The sequence below is a fragment of the Dipteris shenzhenensis genome, chromosome 22, assembly GCF_047967505.1.
Source record: "Dipteris shenzhenensis isolate YYH24624 ecotype China chromosome 22, Dip_SZ_1.0, whole genome shotgun sequence".
Taxonomy (NCBI): domain Eukaryota; kingdom Viridiplantae; phylum Streptophyta; class Polypodiopsida; order Gleicheniales; family Dipteridaceae; genus Dipteris; species Dipteris shenzhenensis.
Genome location: NC_141617.1, coordinates 52054483 through 52073605, shown reverse-complemented (window position 1 = coordinate 52073605; position 19123 = coordinate 52054483). Strand labels below are relative to the sequence as shown.

At 43.3% G+C, this 19123-nt stretch overlaps 1 protein-coding gene across 3 annotated transcripts in view; it reads left to right on the top strand.

The window, feature by feature from the left end:
* The window catches only part of LOC147888267 (uncharacterized), a 112355-nt gene that overhangs the window by 50500 nt on the left and 42732 nt on the right, over window positions 1–19123 (top strand). For all 3 annotated transcript variants that reach the window (XR_015543108.1, XM_087393500.1, XM_087393499.1), the window contains exons 3-10: window positions 4202–4310; window positions 6267–6355; window positions 8357–8413; window positions 8521–8629; window positions 8715–8816; window positions 8954–9018; window positions 17597–17700; window positions 17825–17889. Coding sequence is in view for 2 of the 3 variants with exons in the window: in XM_087393500.1 (XP_087249626.1) it covers window positions 4202–4310; window positions 6267–6355; window positions 8357–8413; window positions 8521–8629; window positions 8715–8816; window positions 8954–9018; window positions 17597–17700; window positions 17825–17889 (700 nt within the window). In the remaining variant the exon portion in view is untranslated. The remainder of the gene's footprint in view (window positions 1–4201; window positions 4311–6266; window positions 6356–8356; window positions 8414–8520; window positions 8630–8714; window positions 8817–8953; window positions 9019–17596; window positions 17701–17824; window positions 17890–19123) is intronic.

Here is a 19123-nt window from a genome sequence, read left to right as displayed (position 1 = left end):
ATTTGCCCCTTGGCATTCTTACACATTTAGGTAGGAACAACGGTTTCTGGGGATCAACTATTTTTAACACCGGTCCTGAGACCACAGCTTGTTTTATGGTGTTAAAACTTTCCTGTTGATTCTGTCCCCATATAAAAGGTACTTTATCTGAGGTCAGATCAATCAATGGCGACACTATTTCGGAATATCCTTCTAAACTAGTTGCAGATCAACGAGTGTTCAAGACTGCTTCATGCCTGTCTTCCGAGATTCCTACGTGAACCGTACGTCCCTGCAATATCCTGGAGTCTTGGTCCCGAATTCCTTTGCGTGATACCAGGTATGAACCTACGATGACGTCCAACAGCTGCGCCGTTCATCCACACTACCCAGATAACCAGCAACTTGGCTGTATCGTCGTCCTAAAGGTAACCACCCGTAATCCTTGCATGATGCCAATGGACGAGACAGCTAAACCCGTGACCACCTAATAGCATGCGTCGCTCGCCGTCACACGCCCAATACACACTGCGCTCCCTTCATACGCAACTCGTATGAATCCCATCGTCCAGCCTGAGCGCTCTGATACCAAATGACACATTACATACAAATCTCTGCCTTCTTTTCTTGTATCACGGGCACGGGCAGAAAAACTCAAGAAACTTCTTCCCGTTGATTCAAGCTCACAATCACAGGCGATGGCATCCAGATTATCCTCCCAGCCTATCTCATGGATTGCATGCACACACAATACATAATTCATTCTCTTCATGCCTATCCACAAGCCCACAAATCCCTAGATGCTTCCCTCTTGCCACATGTCATCATTTTAGCCCTTTAGCTTGGTACACCATTTACCCCTCTCTTGGGGCACAATTAAAACATTTGGCCCTTGGCATTCTTACACATTTAGGTGCACCTAGGCCTGAGCACTCAGAACCACCTTATCCGAACAAGTACTTATGGGATGGGTGCACCACTTTGTATAACCAAAGTGGTTCAAAAGATCTAGTCGAGCCAAAAATAATTGGGTGTCGGTCAAAACTAAGGATTTCAACCTCTTCATCGCTTCTCAATAACTTGGAAGCGGTATAACGACTCTAAAACAAGCTGTCTATATTTAGAACAACACAAGCCTTCTTCAATATATTTTTGGTACTGAGGGGTTTTATAGTAGTGAAGAGCTGCCGAGAGTTCATCCATCAAGGAATCCATCTCTTGTAGTAGGTCATGAGGTCTACGAGGAATAATCTCCGATGTAGCCTCGTCCTCCATCTCGATAAAACAATAATCCAACGTAGGTGTCTCGTTACTTTGATATCCTTCCATGGCTGGAAAATATCTCGCAAGGGACTAGAAGAAAAACCGCTGCGTCCAAACACGTGCTCTTCACACTAGCAAAAGAGAATCTTGTGCTGCGTGGAATCAAGGAAGCAGGTGGGTAGAGGACAGCAAGAAAGATGACGGAATCGGATAGGCTGATCTCAGACGGAAAGAGGGTGGGAAATTTGCCTTCATGCGCTGAAGTGCTAAAGTGAATGAGAGAGGAATCCCGGGTATAAAAATAGCCAGGAAGGGCCATCAAAAGCTAGGCGAATTTAGGGTGGGTGCTTGATTTAGAGCAAGTGCTTTCCTCGCTAGAGAAAAACAAAAAAGCGACCTTCTTTTTTGACCAAAAACAGTCTCGCTTTTAATAGATCTGATCCCGCTTTTCTCCAGCCAGCCAAAAATAGCCAAAACACTCTAAAATCAGGCCATACACTCCTTCCCAAAGCCAAGCGCCTGCCCCAATCATAACGCCCCTATCTTTGATGCCCGAATCTCCTAGACAAGCCTTGCTCTAGGCTTATGAACACCCTCTCTTTCCTCTACTTCTCAACTGCAGCACATCTAGGTCTCTAGGGTAGGAATCTCATCCTTGAGATCCTAGAGCGAATTCTTTCCCTAACCAGCCCACTCTTCCCCACACAGCCAATCACATCAACAACCCAAGCGTGGGAAGTTATAGGTTAGAAACAACCCATCCTCATATCTCTTGCTGAAAGCATCAAGTCTTCTCAATGCCTGCCCTTCTCAGGGAATCACAATTTCCAAACACGTAGCAACCGAGAGAGAGCACACAGCCTATGGACGTCTCCCAACTCTATTTCTTCCACAACTCTCCCAATCATGAGTGCGGGCACACACTTTAATTTTTATAGTGAAAACTTTTGATTGATTATATTATAAGAGTAGCAACCTGAAAACGAGGCAGCGAAAAGTACATCAACTGAAAATCTCAGTGTATGCTAAATATACATCATGATCTATGCAGTGCATCTGCAAGCAATCAATGCAGAGAACGCTTAAAAAATCCAAACAAGGAAAATATGGGATCACCAAAGACTTTACAGTCCTGTCTGTCCATAAAGTCCAGAGTGCCCAATAGCGAACCCAAACAAAGAAAAGATGAAACTCTGGTCTGGGTGGATGAAAACCAAAGAGCCAGAAAAACTTCCCAAAAAAAGTAGTCGGTAATGTGGCTCGCAGGCGCTGGTGAAGATGATCAATGAACTCATGAGAACATGAACAAAACCAGAATAAATGAGGCACAGTCTCCTGAGGACTCAAGCATCTGTGGCAATGAGTAGGAGCAATGTGTCTATGGGCCAACATTTGTCCAGATGGCAAAATGCCTAGAAGCACTCGCCAGAAGAAAACCTGTTGCCAAAGAGGAGTTTTGTAAGCCCAAAGCTGCTTTAATCTCTTTCTCCACCACTTGGCTGTGCGATGCATTCACCAAATAGAATTACCTTTCTCTGAAACCCAAGGTTGAGGCAAAAGGATTTTATACAATGCATGCACCATAATATGAGATAGCCTCAAAGGGCGAGAAGAGGACCCTGGTGAAGTCAAAGTCCAATCCTCTAACCTGTCCTGAAGTTCCAGAGGAAGGCGAAAGTATATAAGCAATTTGTTGCCACAAAGCACGATAATGAGAGCCCAAGCCATACCGTGTAGCTGCCAGAGAAAAAGGTAGTATAGAGCCATCATCCTGAATAACATCAGCAATACAAGTGATGTCCTTAAAAGAAACAAAATAGGAACGACGAGGTTCCTGTAAAGCCAGTGGAGACTAAAAAACTATTGACTAGTGATTGCTTTCAGCTCGCAAAGAATTCCCCAGCAAAGATTGTCGACCATTCCATTCCAGATGAGAGAGGGCGTGCTTCCAATCAAGAAGCAAACTGGAGACCAAAGGGCAGCCAGGCAAAGTGCCATCAATGCGACCAAATAAGAAATCCCGGTAATTGTTTTACTAGTGGCCAAAGGCAGCAATACTGATATGTGTAACTAGAGATCTAATTATAAGAGCCCAAGGCTGATCACCTTGCAGAAATTGCAGCAACATTTTTCCCTTGTAAGCAAGGATGTGCACCTGGATATTCATGATGTTCAAACCACCATGCATCTTAGGAGAACAAAGTTGATGCACTGAAAGCAGTCTGATACTTTTTCTGCCATGTTTGGAACGCCAAAAGATTTCCATAATGGCAGACATGAAAGAAGCAAGATGTGCCTTGGTGAACATGATCAAAGGCAAGTAAAATTGAATATCTGCCACAAGGATGGACTGTACTATCCGAAGCCGAACATGCAAAGGCCAGGTTGCTAATTTCCAATATTCTAGCTTTTTGCAAAACTTGACCATCACCCAATTAGTTTGGTACGATGAGTGAGACCCCACCCCAAAGGGTAACCAAGATGACGAACAATCTGAGTGGGTGGAATGCTACAGGATGCCCATGTTTGGATAAATGTTTTGGAAAAATAACTTGCTCACCTTGAGATAAGGGTATTGTTTACTATCACAGAGAAACTGACTCTAGGTCTTGCATGCCTTCATATGATTGGTTTTTGATATGCTTGCTTAGTCCTTACTTTAGGTAGACCCTTGTGATGTAACCTTGTCGCTGGTTTGTAATTGTGTCATCATAGACCCTTGGTCTTTTGTGTACAAAAATGTATTTCATTCTTTCCTTTCTCCTTTGAGCTTGTTGTCCATAATGAGAATTCAGATTTTTTGCTTACAGTCTTGGCTTTCGAACCCTCAAAGTTGTTCATAATGGTAGCTTTCTATCTCTTTTTAAAATCCTTAGAGTTTCTCTGTTTTGGTTTGATCGTTGGAGATGTTACAAGTCATTGAGCACGGTGAAGACTCACAACGGTATTTTCCATTCAGGTATCCAGTTCCACAGCATACGATAACTCAGGGAAAATCTGAAGAGTATGTCGGCCGGTGGCTCAAAGAATCAAGAACCTCACGGGATAAAGTGGTTTTAGCAACAAAGGTTGGATGTTGTTTCAATAAAATCTGTGGCATAAAAGATAATATTATGGAGAAGTTTGACTTTTTTTAATAAGGAAACCATCATAGCTTGGAAACTTATATTTTAGAAATTACCCAAAAGCTATTCTTTGAAATCTCTGTCATCTTCTTTTTTGCCCCCCTCCCCAAAAAATAGCATCTTGTAAATGTCATCTTAGTTTGATGATGAACTGTAATGTGGTTTTATCTATCTAAATGTCATTAAACTATTAGCTCTTGGATTATCATTGTGAAAGCATAAGATTGTCTTTCAATTGAAAGCTTTAATTCTAAAAACCTTTTAGCATTAAGGTCTTTGTGCACAATACCGCATGGTGTATCTATGCTTTGAGTTTCTTCTCAACCGTTTCTTTCATACTTAATAGAAGTCTTTTTCAAGAAGAAAAGAACTTTTCTAAATCCCTGATTTCTGCAACTGAAAATCTCTACAAAAGAGCTTTTACCAGGAAACCAAAATTTAGGCCTATACTATAGCAAGCAAGGCAACATTATATCCATAATTCACTTCTATATCATAACTTACGCATACAACATGTGTCTACAAAAGTTTCCCGATAACATTCAAGACAAAAATATGCATTCTCTAATACTCTACCTATATCGTTCTTCTAGAGCGTTGCCTGCATATATGACATACCAAAATTGGATTTCAACAGTGAGGACTATAATATGCATGCGTAAGGAATCTTGCTTTAGTAATTTACAAAGTCATGTATACATATATCTTATTGTTGCTGTGTACATGACATTCTATTGTGCTTACAATAGCCTACTATAGAAGAAGAACACATTCAAATCTCTTATTAAGGTAGTATTCCATTTCTTGATTGTTTTCTCATAGTTTAATTTCAATGAATTAGGGTTTTAAATTCAAGAATCGATGTTTTAAGATTGGTTGAAAGATTCAACAAATTATTAGTTGCTTAGGAAAGCTGTAAATAGTAAATCGTTTTTGGTAATTGGTCATTGACTATGTTGGCATTTGATAGGCTTTACTAGTCAAGGGCAGCTTCTTGTGCCTAGTTTTTTGATACCCATTATAGTCAACTAGAATTTTTGCTTTAGCGTAGCTAAACTTGCATAAATTTTAAAGTTGCAATATGGTAAGATCAGATTGTTAATTCGGCTTGTTGCCCTTGTTCTAGAACTGATCTGCCTTGGATTTACCAAGGCGTTCCTTGACACAAAGAACAATAGGTGAAATATTGGAAAAGTGGCTAGATTTTCACACTTATTTTGGCTCTCCCAAGACCTGGGGGTTGTTGTACGTATTGAGTTTAGAGTCAAGAAACTAATGTTTTCTTTGGGAAAAAGGTGAGACGATAGTCTATTGGCTTGCAATTACTGAAGGACAACATGAGCGGGTTTGTATGTTCTCTCTAGCATCTATCAAGCACTGTATCGACATCATGTTGGAGAGGAGCCTTTTTCCTTCAACCTTGCGTAATGCTGATTTTATATGGGGAAAGATTGTTCACAGGACATGACCATAACTCTGGCATTAGGCGTACCAAAGTTTTTTTGTGTCATTTTGCATGCCCGCTTTGTGTCATTTTGCATACCCTCTATCCATCTACAAACCACGCTTTCCTCTATAAAAGGTTTATTATGGGATATTCTATCTTATTTTTGTAGGACATGCATTATTTATTACTATACACTAATCAAGATCATGTCATAGTTCTAGCTGCAAGGCATACATACTCTACATTGGGAAGACACCTTCAAATTTTAGTTCGACTTATCTCAGGACATAAAATATCCCTTTTTTGGCTATGTCAAACAAAATTTACCATGTTTTGGAATGAATGTCAAAAGTTTTCCATTCATTTACACAACATACTTTTAACGTTATCAATGTATTTAGGTGGTTGAACTGTGTTCATGTTCTTAAAGAATATGTGTTTCTTATATCAAGGTGACAGGACCATCAGGGCAAATGACTTGGATTCGAGGTGGCCCACTCTATGTTGATGCCAAAAATATCATGAATGCCTTAGATGGAAGGTACACTTCTGAAGCTTCCCACAATTTTGTTTAAAATAAATAGATTTTTTGACATGCAAACATATGCCAAACCTTGATTATAAAAGCATTAATTTTGGTGCAGTACTTGTGCTTGATTCATTTTGTAGATTTTCCACCTTGCATATCTTGATCAAAACAAGAGTGGCTTTTGTCTCAATCATTGTGCTTGATTCATTGCTTAGAGGTGAAGGCACCTATCTACTTGAAATGAATCTTTAATATCACTAATAATATGATTATTTGCTTTACTCTTATGACTTCAGGTTGTGGCACTGTTGGAAAGTGACTTGTATGTGTTTTGTGGCAATCAATTTGCATGAAGTAATGAAAATACAACTTATTGCATGGAAAAAGAATAAAAATTTTCCTTTTAATTATTTTCTCAATGGCATAAATAAGGCTTGGACGTTAGAACATCATTTAGGCCAGAGTTGCAGATATTGTACCCCCTCAAAGCAAAAAAGATTATCTAGATCCCATCCCTCTGGGCTCCTAGAGGGTTTGGCTTTATTGGAGTGTCCCAAAAAATACTTGCATTGGGGCCCCAGGGGAGTGGGAGTGGATTGATAGACAGATGAAGAAAGGGGAAGGAATGAATCTAATAAAATCAAAAGTCTTGCAATCCCGCAATGTTAAATGGAATCCTCAACAGAGAGGCAACACAAGCAAGAAAAGGAGTCTGAAACCTGGACCTCCAACTGATCTACTATAATCCCTCCATGAATAGAAGCCAAAAGAAGATAGTGATTTTTCTATTCCTGAGAGACCTTCAAAGCCTTATCCAATTTTTTTTTTTCAAATTTGTAGAGATATGAAACTCCTCCCAGTGAGAAGCTTGAGGGCTTCCAGTCCCTAACGTTGAGTTGGAACCTCCTAGCTAAGAGTGTAGTGGAAGAATGGGAGGCTCTTCTCATGGAGACTTAATGGCATGGCTCTCTCTGTGTGGGTCTCGGATGTTTTATGAGATGTATAGCTCCTCTTGGTCTTTTTTATTTTGATGTCATTTGGTTGAGCTGTGCTTTGTGGACGTGTTCCCTCCTCTACCTACAAACTTGCACATGCCCCAATGGTCACCTGTTTGGAGATCATAGCGAGCATTTTATCCTGGCATATTTAGATATCCAAATGCACAAAATTATGGTTCCCAAGTCCACCCATCTCACACCATGGTGAGTATTTGGACAGGCATTGTACACACTTGATGGTGTTTGGTCAAGTATGCAAGGGCCCTCCAGGGCTGTTTTTTCCAGGGGGATTATTTTCCTCGAGGAGTCGAGAGGCTATCCCTTCTTCCAGGATGTCACTGCAGGTTTTAGATGGCACTTTTCAGCCTCATCCTTGGATGTTGACCGGGCTTTTTGGTTATGGCTTGACCCTCTCTGGATATTTCTATGCTTTGCAATGTGGACTCTTGCCTTGGGTAGTCTGCTCTTGGGACTTTTTGCATACTTAATAGGAGTCTTCTTTGTGGATAAAAAAGGATCATCTAATATTACCCTTGCTGTATGATCTCTATTCGTAGGTTGCAATTGCCAGTGGATGTAAGAACTTCAGATCATAATCAAGAGTGCTTAATGTTGGATCCTTAAAGCATTGTCAAAGTATATCTTTTGATAGGTCTGACACATGTTGTTACAATCCAAATATCTTGCTGGTCGACAAAATATTTGATGTACTGATAAAGAAACCAAGGCTTACATTTGTGCATAAACAAAGGCAACAAGTTTGCACGTCTACAAGCAGCCAATGGAAGGATTTTCTTGAACATGTTTCACTCACTAACGAGCCATGGGTAACATATCTGACCCAACAAAAGTATGGTAAACATTTGATACAATAATGTGCACTGCAGCCATGGTTGTACTTAAGAGCTATATTCTAACTTCGTGATATGTTATATTTAGGTCTTACTCTTCTACCTTGGAATCCTTGTACATTCTTCAAGAAAGGTTGAGGGTAACTAGTCATTATTCAATGCAGCTTGCAGCGATTACAGACAGATTATATCGATCTTTATCAAATTCATTGGCCTGACCGGTATATTCATTTTCACAGCTTTTGAGTTTCTTGCAATTTCCTGTGACAATTCATGGCGAAGATAAATTGTGATCTGCTTTTCACTATTATAATGTGCTGTCTTATAGCTATGTTCCTATGTTTGGGGAGGTCGACTATAACCCTTGTCACAAATATACATCTGTGTCTATTGAGGAACAACTGGAGACTTTAAGTTCAGCCGTTGCTTCTGGCAAGGTTGGTCAAGCTGTTTGTCAAAATGGTCACATATGTATCAAGGAATTTGTAGCCTCATTATGAACATGCTCAGTAATATTTGCAGATAAGGCATATTGGCCTTAGCAATGAAACACCATTCGGTGTGATGGAATTTTGTCGCCTAGCTGACACAATTCCTGGATCTGCTCGTGTCATCTCTATACAGGTGAAGAACTTGTCTACATTTTGTGGTTGAAAGCCTTGTAAACCTTGAACATGAATTCTGCTGAAACTCTCGTTGTCTCTTTTCTGAAAAGCAGATGTGTGTATTTGAGATTCTAGTTTTTTTTTTTTTGAAAACAGAATGCATACAATCTTTTGTGCCGCACATTTGATGCAGGCTTGGCCGAATGCTGCCATGAGAAGAGGTTTGTGACCTCTATCTAGATTTATCTAGTTATCTTTTAGGCCATATGCAAGTCTTGTTCTTGGATAACAATAACTTTTACTTCTTGAAACTGGAACTGCAAACTTGAGTACAACTGGACATCAGTTTAACTATTGGCCAAGGAGATCGACTTTCTTGGTAATTTATTATGGGTTTTTTCAATTTATTATTGCATAGCAGAACATGTCCTTCGAATTTTTGTCAAACTGTGTCAAGAGGCAACACTTTTCAAATGATTCCTAATTACTCTTTCAGTGAAAAACATAAATGTAGATATGCACCAATTGCAAAAAACAGATGTGAAACAAGGCTGGATGGGGACCCAACTTGGGCCAGTCCCATTCGCGAAACTAAAAAAATAAACTGGAATTAGTAGGAGAACCACTCAGGCAGTCCCTGTCCTGAGCTGTATGTCTGAGTACCCTACCACCTCATACAACACTCTGGAAAAAAGAAGATGCTCCCCTCTCCGCCCCCTCTCCGCCCTCTTGCCTCTCCTCCCCTCCTCTCCCCCCTCGCCTTCTCGCCCTCCTTCCTCTTCCGCCCTCCTTGCCCTCCTCCTTCCTCTTCTGTCCTTGCCCCCTCTTTCGCCCCACCTCGTCTCTGCCTCTCCCTCTGACAATCTTTTTCCCTTTTTTCTTTTCCCTCCCTGCAGCAGGAGCACTTGTGCTTGTGAAGGCGAAAGAAAAACCTTGGTGGCGCCCCTTGGTCTAGCCAGAGGGGCTCTATGGCAGCACCCTCGAATCCCACAGCCGTTAAGGTTCTTCTTTCCTCAGCTGACAAGCAACAGGTACAACAGGTAGTTCAGTCCCACCAGGACAAGGCACTTGTGGGCAGAATTGTGGGCCTCACGCCTACATGGAGACAGGTGAGGGAGTGGACCAAGCGAGCTTGGCATTAGAGGGAGACGACATTCAGGAGGTCACCATCTATGGATGAGGCGTTTTCCTCATCCAGCTGAGCTCCCCCAACATCGCCTCAACACTTGTGGAGCAGAGCCCCGTACTCCTTGGCCTGCACCTTGTCTACCTTTTTCCTTGGTATGATGGATTCATAGTGGAGGACATGGATACGACACACCATGTTCCACGGTTTTCGAGTACACTCTGCTTCCCAAGGCTCCCCAAGGAGTATCGAGCCATCCTCCCTTCCATTGGTCGGGCAGTTGGCACAGTGCTTGAGTCCCCGCAAGAGACGGCCGCCTCCGTTCTAGCAGATGATGGAGTCCTCAGGATCCGGACTGGTGGTTGAGAGCCTGGAGTCCCTCCCAGAGTTGATCCTTCTCGAGACCCTAGAAGGGGGCACGCTTTGCCAGAGGGTGGAGATCTCCGGGTTACCAGGCTAGTGTCTTTGGTGCAGACAAATGGGTCACCTCGCCAGAGATTGCCCCCGTGGCCTCCCTCGTGCGCCTCCCCCCCCTCTTCTGCAGAGTAGGCAGAGTCAGCAGGCCCGAGTTCAATGCCCTCTCAGGCAGGAGCAGCAAGAGTCTTAGACCCTATGGGTTACCCCCTCAGCAGGGGATTGGACACAGGTAAAAAAGAAAAAGAAACCAAGCAAGCAGGCCCGCAAGTGCCGTAGGCAGAGGGCCAATCGCAGACAGAGGGATGGGATTGACCGAGAGGCCTGGATCAGCAGGAGCCACCTCCTCCGACGGGAGGGGCCACCACCCACTCAGCCAATCCTCCAGCTTCCGAGGTTCATCCTCCGCACCCACCCTTGCAACAGCAGCGAGCCCCAGGGGCTCCAAATGCGGCAATGGCAGAAGCCGCAGACGCTATTTCGATGAGGACCGCGGAGGAGCCGATCCAGAGCCCCGGCGAGCCCGATCAGTAGGGGGGGCCTGATGTCGTCCTTATCCCTCCTCCTCCTCCCCCTCCCCCTCCCCCCCCAGCCCCCTCCTCCTCTTCACTTCCCCCTCCCCCTCCAGGGTTCCCCCGGCCCCCTCCCCCCCCCCTCAGCCCCCCCTTCTATGGTTACTCTCACCACCCGTCCCCCTCCCCCTGCCCCCCCGGTCCTTATCCCTCCCTCTATTGCCGCCCCCCCCTCCACTTCAGCAGGAGGTTCTTATGCTTCGACACCCCTGCCAGAAGGCAAGGGAACAATGATGCCCCCTTCTGCTTCCTCATCGCAGCAGCAGGTCTGTCTAGGGAGGGTACCTGAGGGACGAGGCTTGTCCTCCTGGTCAGCATCTCCCAACCTCCAGCGTGGGCGTCCCTTACCACGGGACTTCTGGAGGTTAGGACCCTGGAACTATCTGGAGATTCCGGACTCTGATCCTCTACCATTGGAGGTAACGCTCATGGTCCTTCAGCCCCGGAAGGGGGGTTTGATCAGTGCAGTGGGATCTCGGACACACCTCGTTTGGAGATTTCCGTTTGCCTCCACAGGGTTGGAGAAATGGTCCTCGGAGGTGTTTGATGCTATTTTGGGAAATCAGATTACACTCATGATGGACGAGTAGATGGGGCCACAGGGACTTGACCTTTGGTACGCCCATGGCGCGAAGGTGAACTTTCAGCTAAGCTTCATGCGCAAGGAGCCGGTGTTTGGCTTGGCGACAGGAGTTATCAGATTGCCGCTGGAGGCAAAGGTGGAGTAGGCACACTTCTGGCCCCTCCAGAAGTGTGCGGAGCTGTTCGGGGTAGAAGCCTCCTTCATGATGAAGTGGGCCCGAAGTGGCTTAGTGACTTTGAGTATTATCTTCTCTCTCCCTATATTGCGTAGCACTTAGATGATATTCGACGATGCCTCTTCTTTGGGGCACGTTGATTTTGTGCTATCTTGTATGCAGAGTTCTTGATGTCCCATGGGCCCATTTTGGCCTCTAGTGGACAATAATACACTTTCTTTCTTTCTTTCTTTCCTAGCCTACCCTCTCTCTCCCCCTCTCCCTCTCCACCATGTTCCTTCATGTGGTCCTCTCCCTCTTTTCCCTTAAAAGGAAGCCCTTCTTTCTTCACTCTTAGCGTCTCCATGAGCTGCGGATTTTTCCGGACATTGGACCTGATTCATGGAGTTGGAGCTGCTGTGGATTTTGTTGCGCCATCAGCCTCGATTTTGCTTCAGATTTGTGCTTAGATTTGGAGCAACTTGGTCACCATTCTTGTGAGCATTAGTGGGCGTCTTTGTAGAGGAAAAGATAGCTCGTTTTTTGCTCAAAAGCAGCCCGTCTTTTTGCTCAAAGACAGCTCGTTTTTGCTGTTTTGGGGGCATTTTTGTGAAGGAAATAGTTGCTTACTGTTGTGGAGACATTTCTACTACTGGTTGCCCTAAAAACGACCTCATTTGGAGCCTGTTTTTGAAAAAACGACCTACTTGAAGAGTGTTGTTGCTGCTGCTATTCACGCCTCAAAAAATGCCGCCATCTGCTTCGACTGCAACATGAGCTTCTGCCTAAGCTATTCCAGCTGGTCCGATGTCTTTTCCTGGCCATTTTCTGCCCCAACTGCAAGTTGAGCTGCTGCTACAGCCCATACTATTCTAGCCTTTGCTCCGAGCTCACACGTCAGCCCGTATTGCTGCAACATTTGAAGCAGACAGAGAGTATTCCAAAGCAGGAATCGTCATTGAAAAGTTTTCAGGTAAGAACTTTCCAACTTGGCAAACCAAGCTAAGGCTTCTGCTTGTTGTGAAGAAAGGTGTGTGGAAGGTGGTTAGTGGCAAAGACAAGAAACCTGAATCTGATAAAAAGAAAATTCTAGTGTGGGAAACTCTCAATGACAAAGGTCTTTCTATCATTGGTTTGGGTTTGTCTGATGACGATATTCATCACTTGGATTTTGATGACACTTGTTACGCTCTAGCCGAGGTAGCATGACCTCAGAAGAATCAGTCGACATTTCCCTTAAAGGATCTATGTTTGTAATTATTTGTTTGCGCTTCATGTAAATGATCGGGAGGGAATTAATGTCAAGGTCCTAGGTGTGGATTGATAGCACCAGACTTGGATCTAAGGCTAAGGGCCTAATGTGAGGAACCTATAGAATGAGTTTTACTGAAGAGGCGAAGGTGCGTAGACAACTGGAAGAATACCTCAAGTTGGGGCAGATTCAACCAAGTTTCTCACCTTTTGCTTCGCCAGTGATATTAAAGAAGAAAAAGGATGATACGTTTCGCCTCTGTATAGATTCTCTGTATAGATTACAGAGCATTGAATAATATCACTGTTAAGCATAGGTATCTGATGGCTCGGATTGATGATTTGCTAGATGCATTACATGGAGCCGTGATTTCAGCAAGATAGATCTTAAGTGTGGCTACCATCAGATCCGGATTAGAGCCGAGGATGTGCATAAAACCGCTTTCAGAAGCAGGTTTGGTCATTATGAGTTTTTGGTAATGCCCTTCGGACCTACCAATGCTCCGGCTACATTCGTCATGCTCATGAACGATTTACTACGTTCGTATATCGGAAAGTTTGTAGTACATTTTATTAACGATATTTTAGTGTTCAGTAAAAGTATTACTGAGCATCGTGAACACTTAAGAGTAGTGTTCAATACTTTGAGGAAAGCCAGTCTTTATGTAAATAAAAAGAAAACTATACTGTGTATGGTTAGGCTTGAATATTTAGGATTCATAATTACTCGAGAGGGGGTAAAAATGGATCCGAAGAAAGTGGCTGCAATACTGACTTGGCCAATCCCTCAGAGTCTGACCGCGTTGCGATCATTCTTAGGGTTTGTCCAATTTTATAGAAGGCATATCAAAGGATATTCCGAAATAGTATCGCCATTAACTGATCTGACCTCAGATAAAGTACCTTTTATATGGGGACAGAATCAACAAGAAAGTTTTAACACCATAAAATGAGCTGTGGTCACAGGACCGGTGTTAAAAATAGTTGATCCCCAGAAACCGTTGTTCCTGGAAACCGTTGCAAGTGGCATTGCGATGGGAGCAGTTCTCCTTCAAGAGGGAAGGCCAGTAGCCTTTGAAAGCAAGAAGCTTTCTCCCTCTCAAAGGAATTGGCCAACTCATGAATTGGAGTTGTATTGTGTTATCCATGCTTTGAAAACATGGAGGCATTATTTGTATGGTTCAAAGTTTTATGTAGATGTGGATCATGATACTTTGAAACATTTTTGTAAACGGCCTGACTCGAGGGGCCGCCAAGCTAGGTAGGCAGAGCTCATGCAGGAGTTTAATTTAACGATTCGGTACCGAAGAGGAAAAGATAATAAGGTTGCTGATGCGTTGTCTCGCATTATGCACAACCTGAGTTTCACGGTATTAGAGAGTGCTCTAATGACCGAAATTAGAGAAACTCAAAAGGTGGACGAGTTTGTCCAGAGTTAATGGCCTAAAGCTCATGTGTTAAAACCCGGGGAAAATGAAAAGGATGACTTGGCATCCAGAAAAGGCCAAACTTATGCAAGATATACCATAAGGGATGGTATGCTGGAAAGAAATGGCAAGGTTGTAGTACCTAGTCAGAATGATCTTAGGCAGAGAGTCATTCGACAGTGCCATGATAGCCCGTGTGCGGGACATCCAGGGGTCGAGAAGACATATGATCTCGTGAAGCGAGATTTCTTTTGGCCAAAGATGAAAAAGCATATTCATGAATATGTGACACGGTGTTTCTCGTGTCAGGTAAGTAAGGCCGAGCGGGTGAAGCCACCCGGACTTTTACAGCCCTTGGAAATACCACTGAGTAAGTGGGAGAGCATTTCCATGGACTTTATTGTAGGGCTGCCTACGACACAAGGAGGGTATGATTCTATCCTTGTGGTGGTTGATCGTCTAACCAAGATGGCTCACTTCATTCCGACTAGAGAGTCTGTTAGTGCCCCGCAAGTAGCGGATTTGTTCATTAGACATATATTTTGTCTGCATGGATTGCCTAGATCCATAGTGTCAGATAGAGATGTCAGATTTACCGGTCGATTTTGGACAGCAATATTTGAGACACTAAGGATTGAGTTGGGAATGAGTAGTGGGGATCATCCTGAGACGGATGGTCAGACGGAAAGAGTCAACCAGACTTTAGAGAATATGCTGAGGGCATATGTATCATTGAGGCAACATACATGGGACAAGTGGTTGCCATTGTTAGAGTTTGCCTACAATGATAGAAAACATTCCTCTACCGGGTTCAGTCCATTTGAGCTGAACTATGGTTATAGACCAGCAAATCCAACTATAGTTGGAGTACCTCAGAAAGTGCCTAGTGCTGCGAACTTTGTGGTTCAGATGCGGGAGATGCTAGCACTTGCAAGAGCTAATATGGATAGAGCCAAGGTGTATGCGGATGAAAACCGGTCTATAAGAGTATTTAAGGAGGGAGAAAAAGTCAGAATTCCTTCGCACTCGAAGTCGTTAACTTCAGGAGAGTGTGCTAAGTTATCACCTCGATACTGTGGGCCGTGGTTAATTCTAAAGAGAATAGGCAAGGTAGCCTATAAATTAGAATTGCCACAGGGGTGTAAGGTGCACCCGGTTTTTCATGTTTCGCGCTTAAAGAAATTTTTACATACAGGTGACTCACTAATCGAAGGTGTGGTTTTGTTTCAGGAGATAGAGGATAATGCGAGGTGCAAACCAACAAGAATCCTGGACCGAGGAACAATGCAAATACGAAATCGGAAGATACCCACGGTGTTGGTTGCATGGCATGGTCAGCCTCTATCCGAAGCTACCTGGGAATCCGTATACCAGTTGCGGAGAGTGTTCCCAGACTTTATCATCGAGGATGCTGATGTCTGAAGAGGGAAGGAATGTTACGCTCTAGCCGAGGTAGCATGACCTCAGAAGAATCAGTCGACATTTCCCTTAAAGGATCTATGTTTGTAATTATTTGTTTGCGCTTCATGTAAATGATCGGGAGGGAATTAATGTCAAGGTCCTAGGTGAGGGTTGATAGCACCAGACTAGGTGGATCTAAGGCTAAGGGCCTAATGCGAGGAATGTGCCTAGGGGCAAAGGATATTAAAGCATCCCAAGAGAGGGGTGAAATGTTGCATTAGGAAGGCCCTGTGATGATGACATGTGGCATCTAGATCCATCTAGGGAGATGGGGCTTGTTGAAGCTAGAGAGAGAAGAGAATGAATTGTTCACGCATTTTTGTCTGACTCGAATTCTCTGTCAGCTCTCGTTCTTCAGCAAGGTTGGCTGGGAGGAAAGATATGGTGCTATTCCCGTGATCTGCCTGTAGGTAGTTAGAAGTCAGTGTGTAATAACACTGTACATGTATTGTGGGAGCCATGCATTGTCTTTGATAGGGTCTCTTTATTATCAGGCCTGACCGAGTTCCAAGATGTTGGTGTATTTCTAGACCTATGAACTGGTCATGTAGCCATGCTAAGACATGAGCCTTTGAGTCATGTTAAGTCTCAAGCCATGAGAGTGCTTGGATCAACCTCTGAAGATGCTTAACTTTAGCCTCTGAGTTACTTGGGGTGCACAGATTAGTAGTCCATCATTGTCATGTTCTGTTCTTGGTTCCATTCCAGTAGTCGCTCACCTTTCCTTCATGGAGGGGTGGTAGAACATGAAGTTGAGTGTGTTTTAGTGTGTTCTACGAGGAGTTCTAGTAGAGTCTTATGTGTGAGTGCATGTGTCAAAATGAGAGATATCCCATATACACTTTGGTATTCTAGTGTGTGTCTACTATCCTATATATGATTGTACCTCTTGAGCACCTTCGTTCCTTCTCCTTTCTTCATGACTTGGGGCTCGGTAGCTTGGCTCTCTCCTTGGGGCCTCGGGTTTTTTATTTATGATAATTCTTTGGCTCTTTCAGTTTGATGACATTTAGCTGAGTCATTCTCTCGAGATGATATTCCCCACTCTCCTCATAGACCTCACATGCCTTAATGTGGATATTTTTTGGGAGATGTTGGCAAGCAATTTCAGCTTGGCATATTGGAAGATCTACATGCAAAGAGGCTTTGGATGGCACCCAGACCACCCTTCACACACATTGGCTGGTATTTTGACATACCTTGATGGCCATTTGGGTGAGCTTGCAGGAGTCAGTTTCCTACTAGGAGGACAGTTTTCCTCAGGGAAAGGAGTGGCTCCTCGTTTTTCTCAAAGTCCACAACAGGGTTGAGGTGGCACTTTTAGGCTCAAGCTTGGTGTTTTTCTAGCTCTATTTGATGAGCACGCTATTTGCCAATTTAGGGCCTCTTGTTTCTCATGCTTTGCATGATGTATTTCTGCCATGAGCTTTGCTCTTGGGGTTTCTTTCATACTTAATAGAAGTGTTTTCATTCGGGGAGGGGGACAAGCACATGGCAGATGTGAGCAGAAATGATGAAAAAGAATAGTTATTGGGGTGATTTTTAAAGCGTGTTTCACATATTTCAATGAAACGTTCCAAGCATGAAACATTTCAAAGTTTCAGACACGCTGAAACACATTTTATTGCGATTTTATTTGAGAGAGAGTGTTCTTCTAAGAGTGATAAGACAAGTTCCTTCTTTTATCAGGCTAATTGTTTGAAGAGACATTTGAAGTGATAAGAAAAGTTCCTTCTTTTATCAGGCTAATTTTTTGAAGAGACATTTGGAAAAAGAGTAAATAACAGAACTCAAATCTTGGACGACTGCAGCGTGGCCTTACTAGCATATAGTCCTTTAGCCATGGGGCTTTTGTCTGGAAAGTACCTTGCAATGGATGGAGGACCCTGCAATGCAAGGTTAAACTTTTACAGAGGTACAGTGCAATGCATTATGGGAAAATTGTGGGTAATTGGTTTTCCATCAAGTCTCAATATATAATTTTATGCACGGTACAGGTTACATTTCAGCTATTTCATTTGTACTGCTGTTCTTTGCAGGTCGATATGCAGAGGCAGAATGCCGCTATAATCTCAAAAAGGCTAATGTCATACCTGCCGTTCAGGTCATAGACATGCATAGGCAAATTAAACTGCTATTCCTGCATTATCATAATCGTTTGGAATTCAACAAGGTTGTTGAAAAGATTAGAAATCTGCACACATCCAGTTTTGCATGAGAATATATGTTCTCAGGTCATTGGTGGGCACACCACCGCTGCTGATATACTGGCTTCCATTTGGTCTGATCTCATTTAATAAGAGAGATGCACTGGGACCTCTTTAGCCCTCAAGAGAGATTGAGAGCATTCATGAGGACCTGGGATTCCTTGTTTTTTCATGTTACTCTTACTCCCCTTGGTATGATATGGCATTATAGATCACCCTCATGGATGTTTATTTATATTGTAGAGGGCAGGGATAGAGTTCTCACTTGCCCACTTCCTGCATGATTTGTTTTGAATGGAATAAATTACTTCTTACTGAGAAAAAGAGAGAAAAGAATATATACCTGGATTTCAGAAAAGGGGTCAGGCAAGCTGCTTTGAAAATTATGATTTTCAACAAACACAATTTATAAGTGGAGACATACTGACCATTTTGATGTGAACATCACCATAACTTTGAAACGTGATGTGACTATCTTCTGAAGACCTAAGATATATTAAGGCTTTGCAATTATGCCTGGAATTCACTAAATCATTCCAACGCTAGATGTTCCTAACAAATAAAAGAAAATCAGATCTCAAAAGGTGGTGAGCTTAGGACCCGAATGACCAAATGTAGGGAAGTCTGATTACACACTGGTTCACTTGATACATCAAAGAAAGATGCTGGCAGTTTTTACATACATGAATAACATGGACATGGTATTGGCAGGGAGACTCAAGCCATGCCCTATGGTGCACTTCTTGGTGGGTGGTATTTGACCCTGTGCATGCATTAATTCACCCCCATTTTTGTCCCCTTTTATCTTCATCACGAAGCTGTCTCTTAGCAATAGTGAGCTGTCCTGATAAGGAACATGCATACATTTCTTCATCACTTTGCCGTCAAATGTGTCTGAAGGCCTTAATTTCTGCTATTTAAGCCCACGACAACATTCGAAAGCAGCCATCCCTTGTGGAGGGGCTGGTATAGTTCACCATCTTGATCATCGTAAGTAACCCCCCGAAGTCACCTGAGGGCTCTGGGTTCTTAAATTCTGCGAGCTCGTGGATGACATCATAAACCGAATATCACTAAGTACAAAGTCGTCCATCCCTTTACGTTCCCTGATCAACATAGCCATGGGTATTC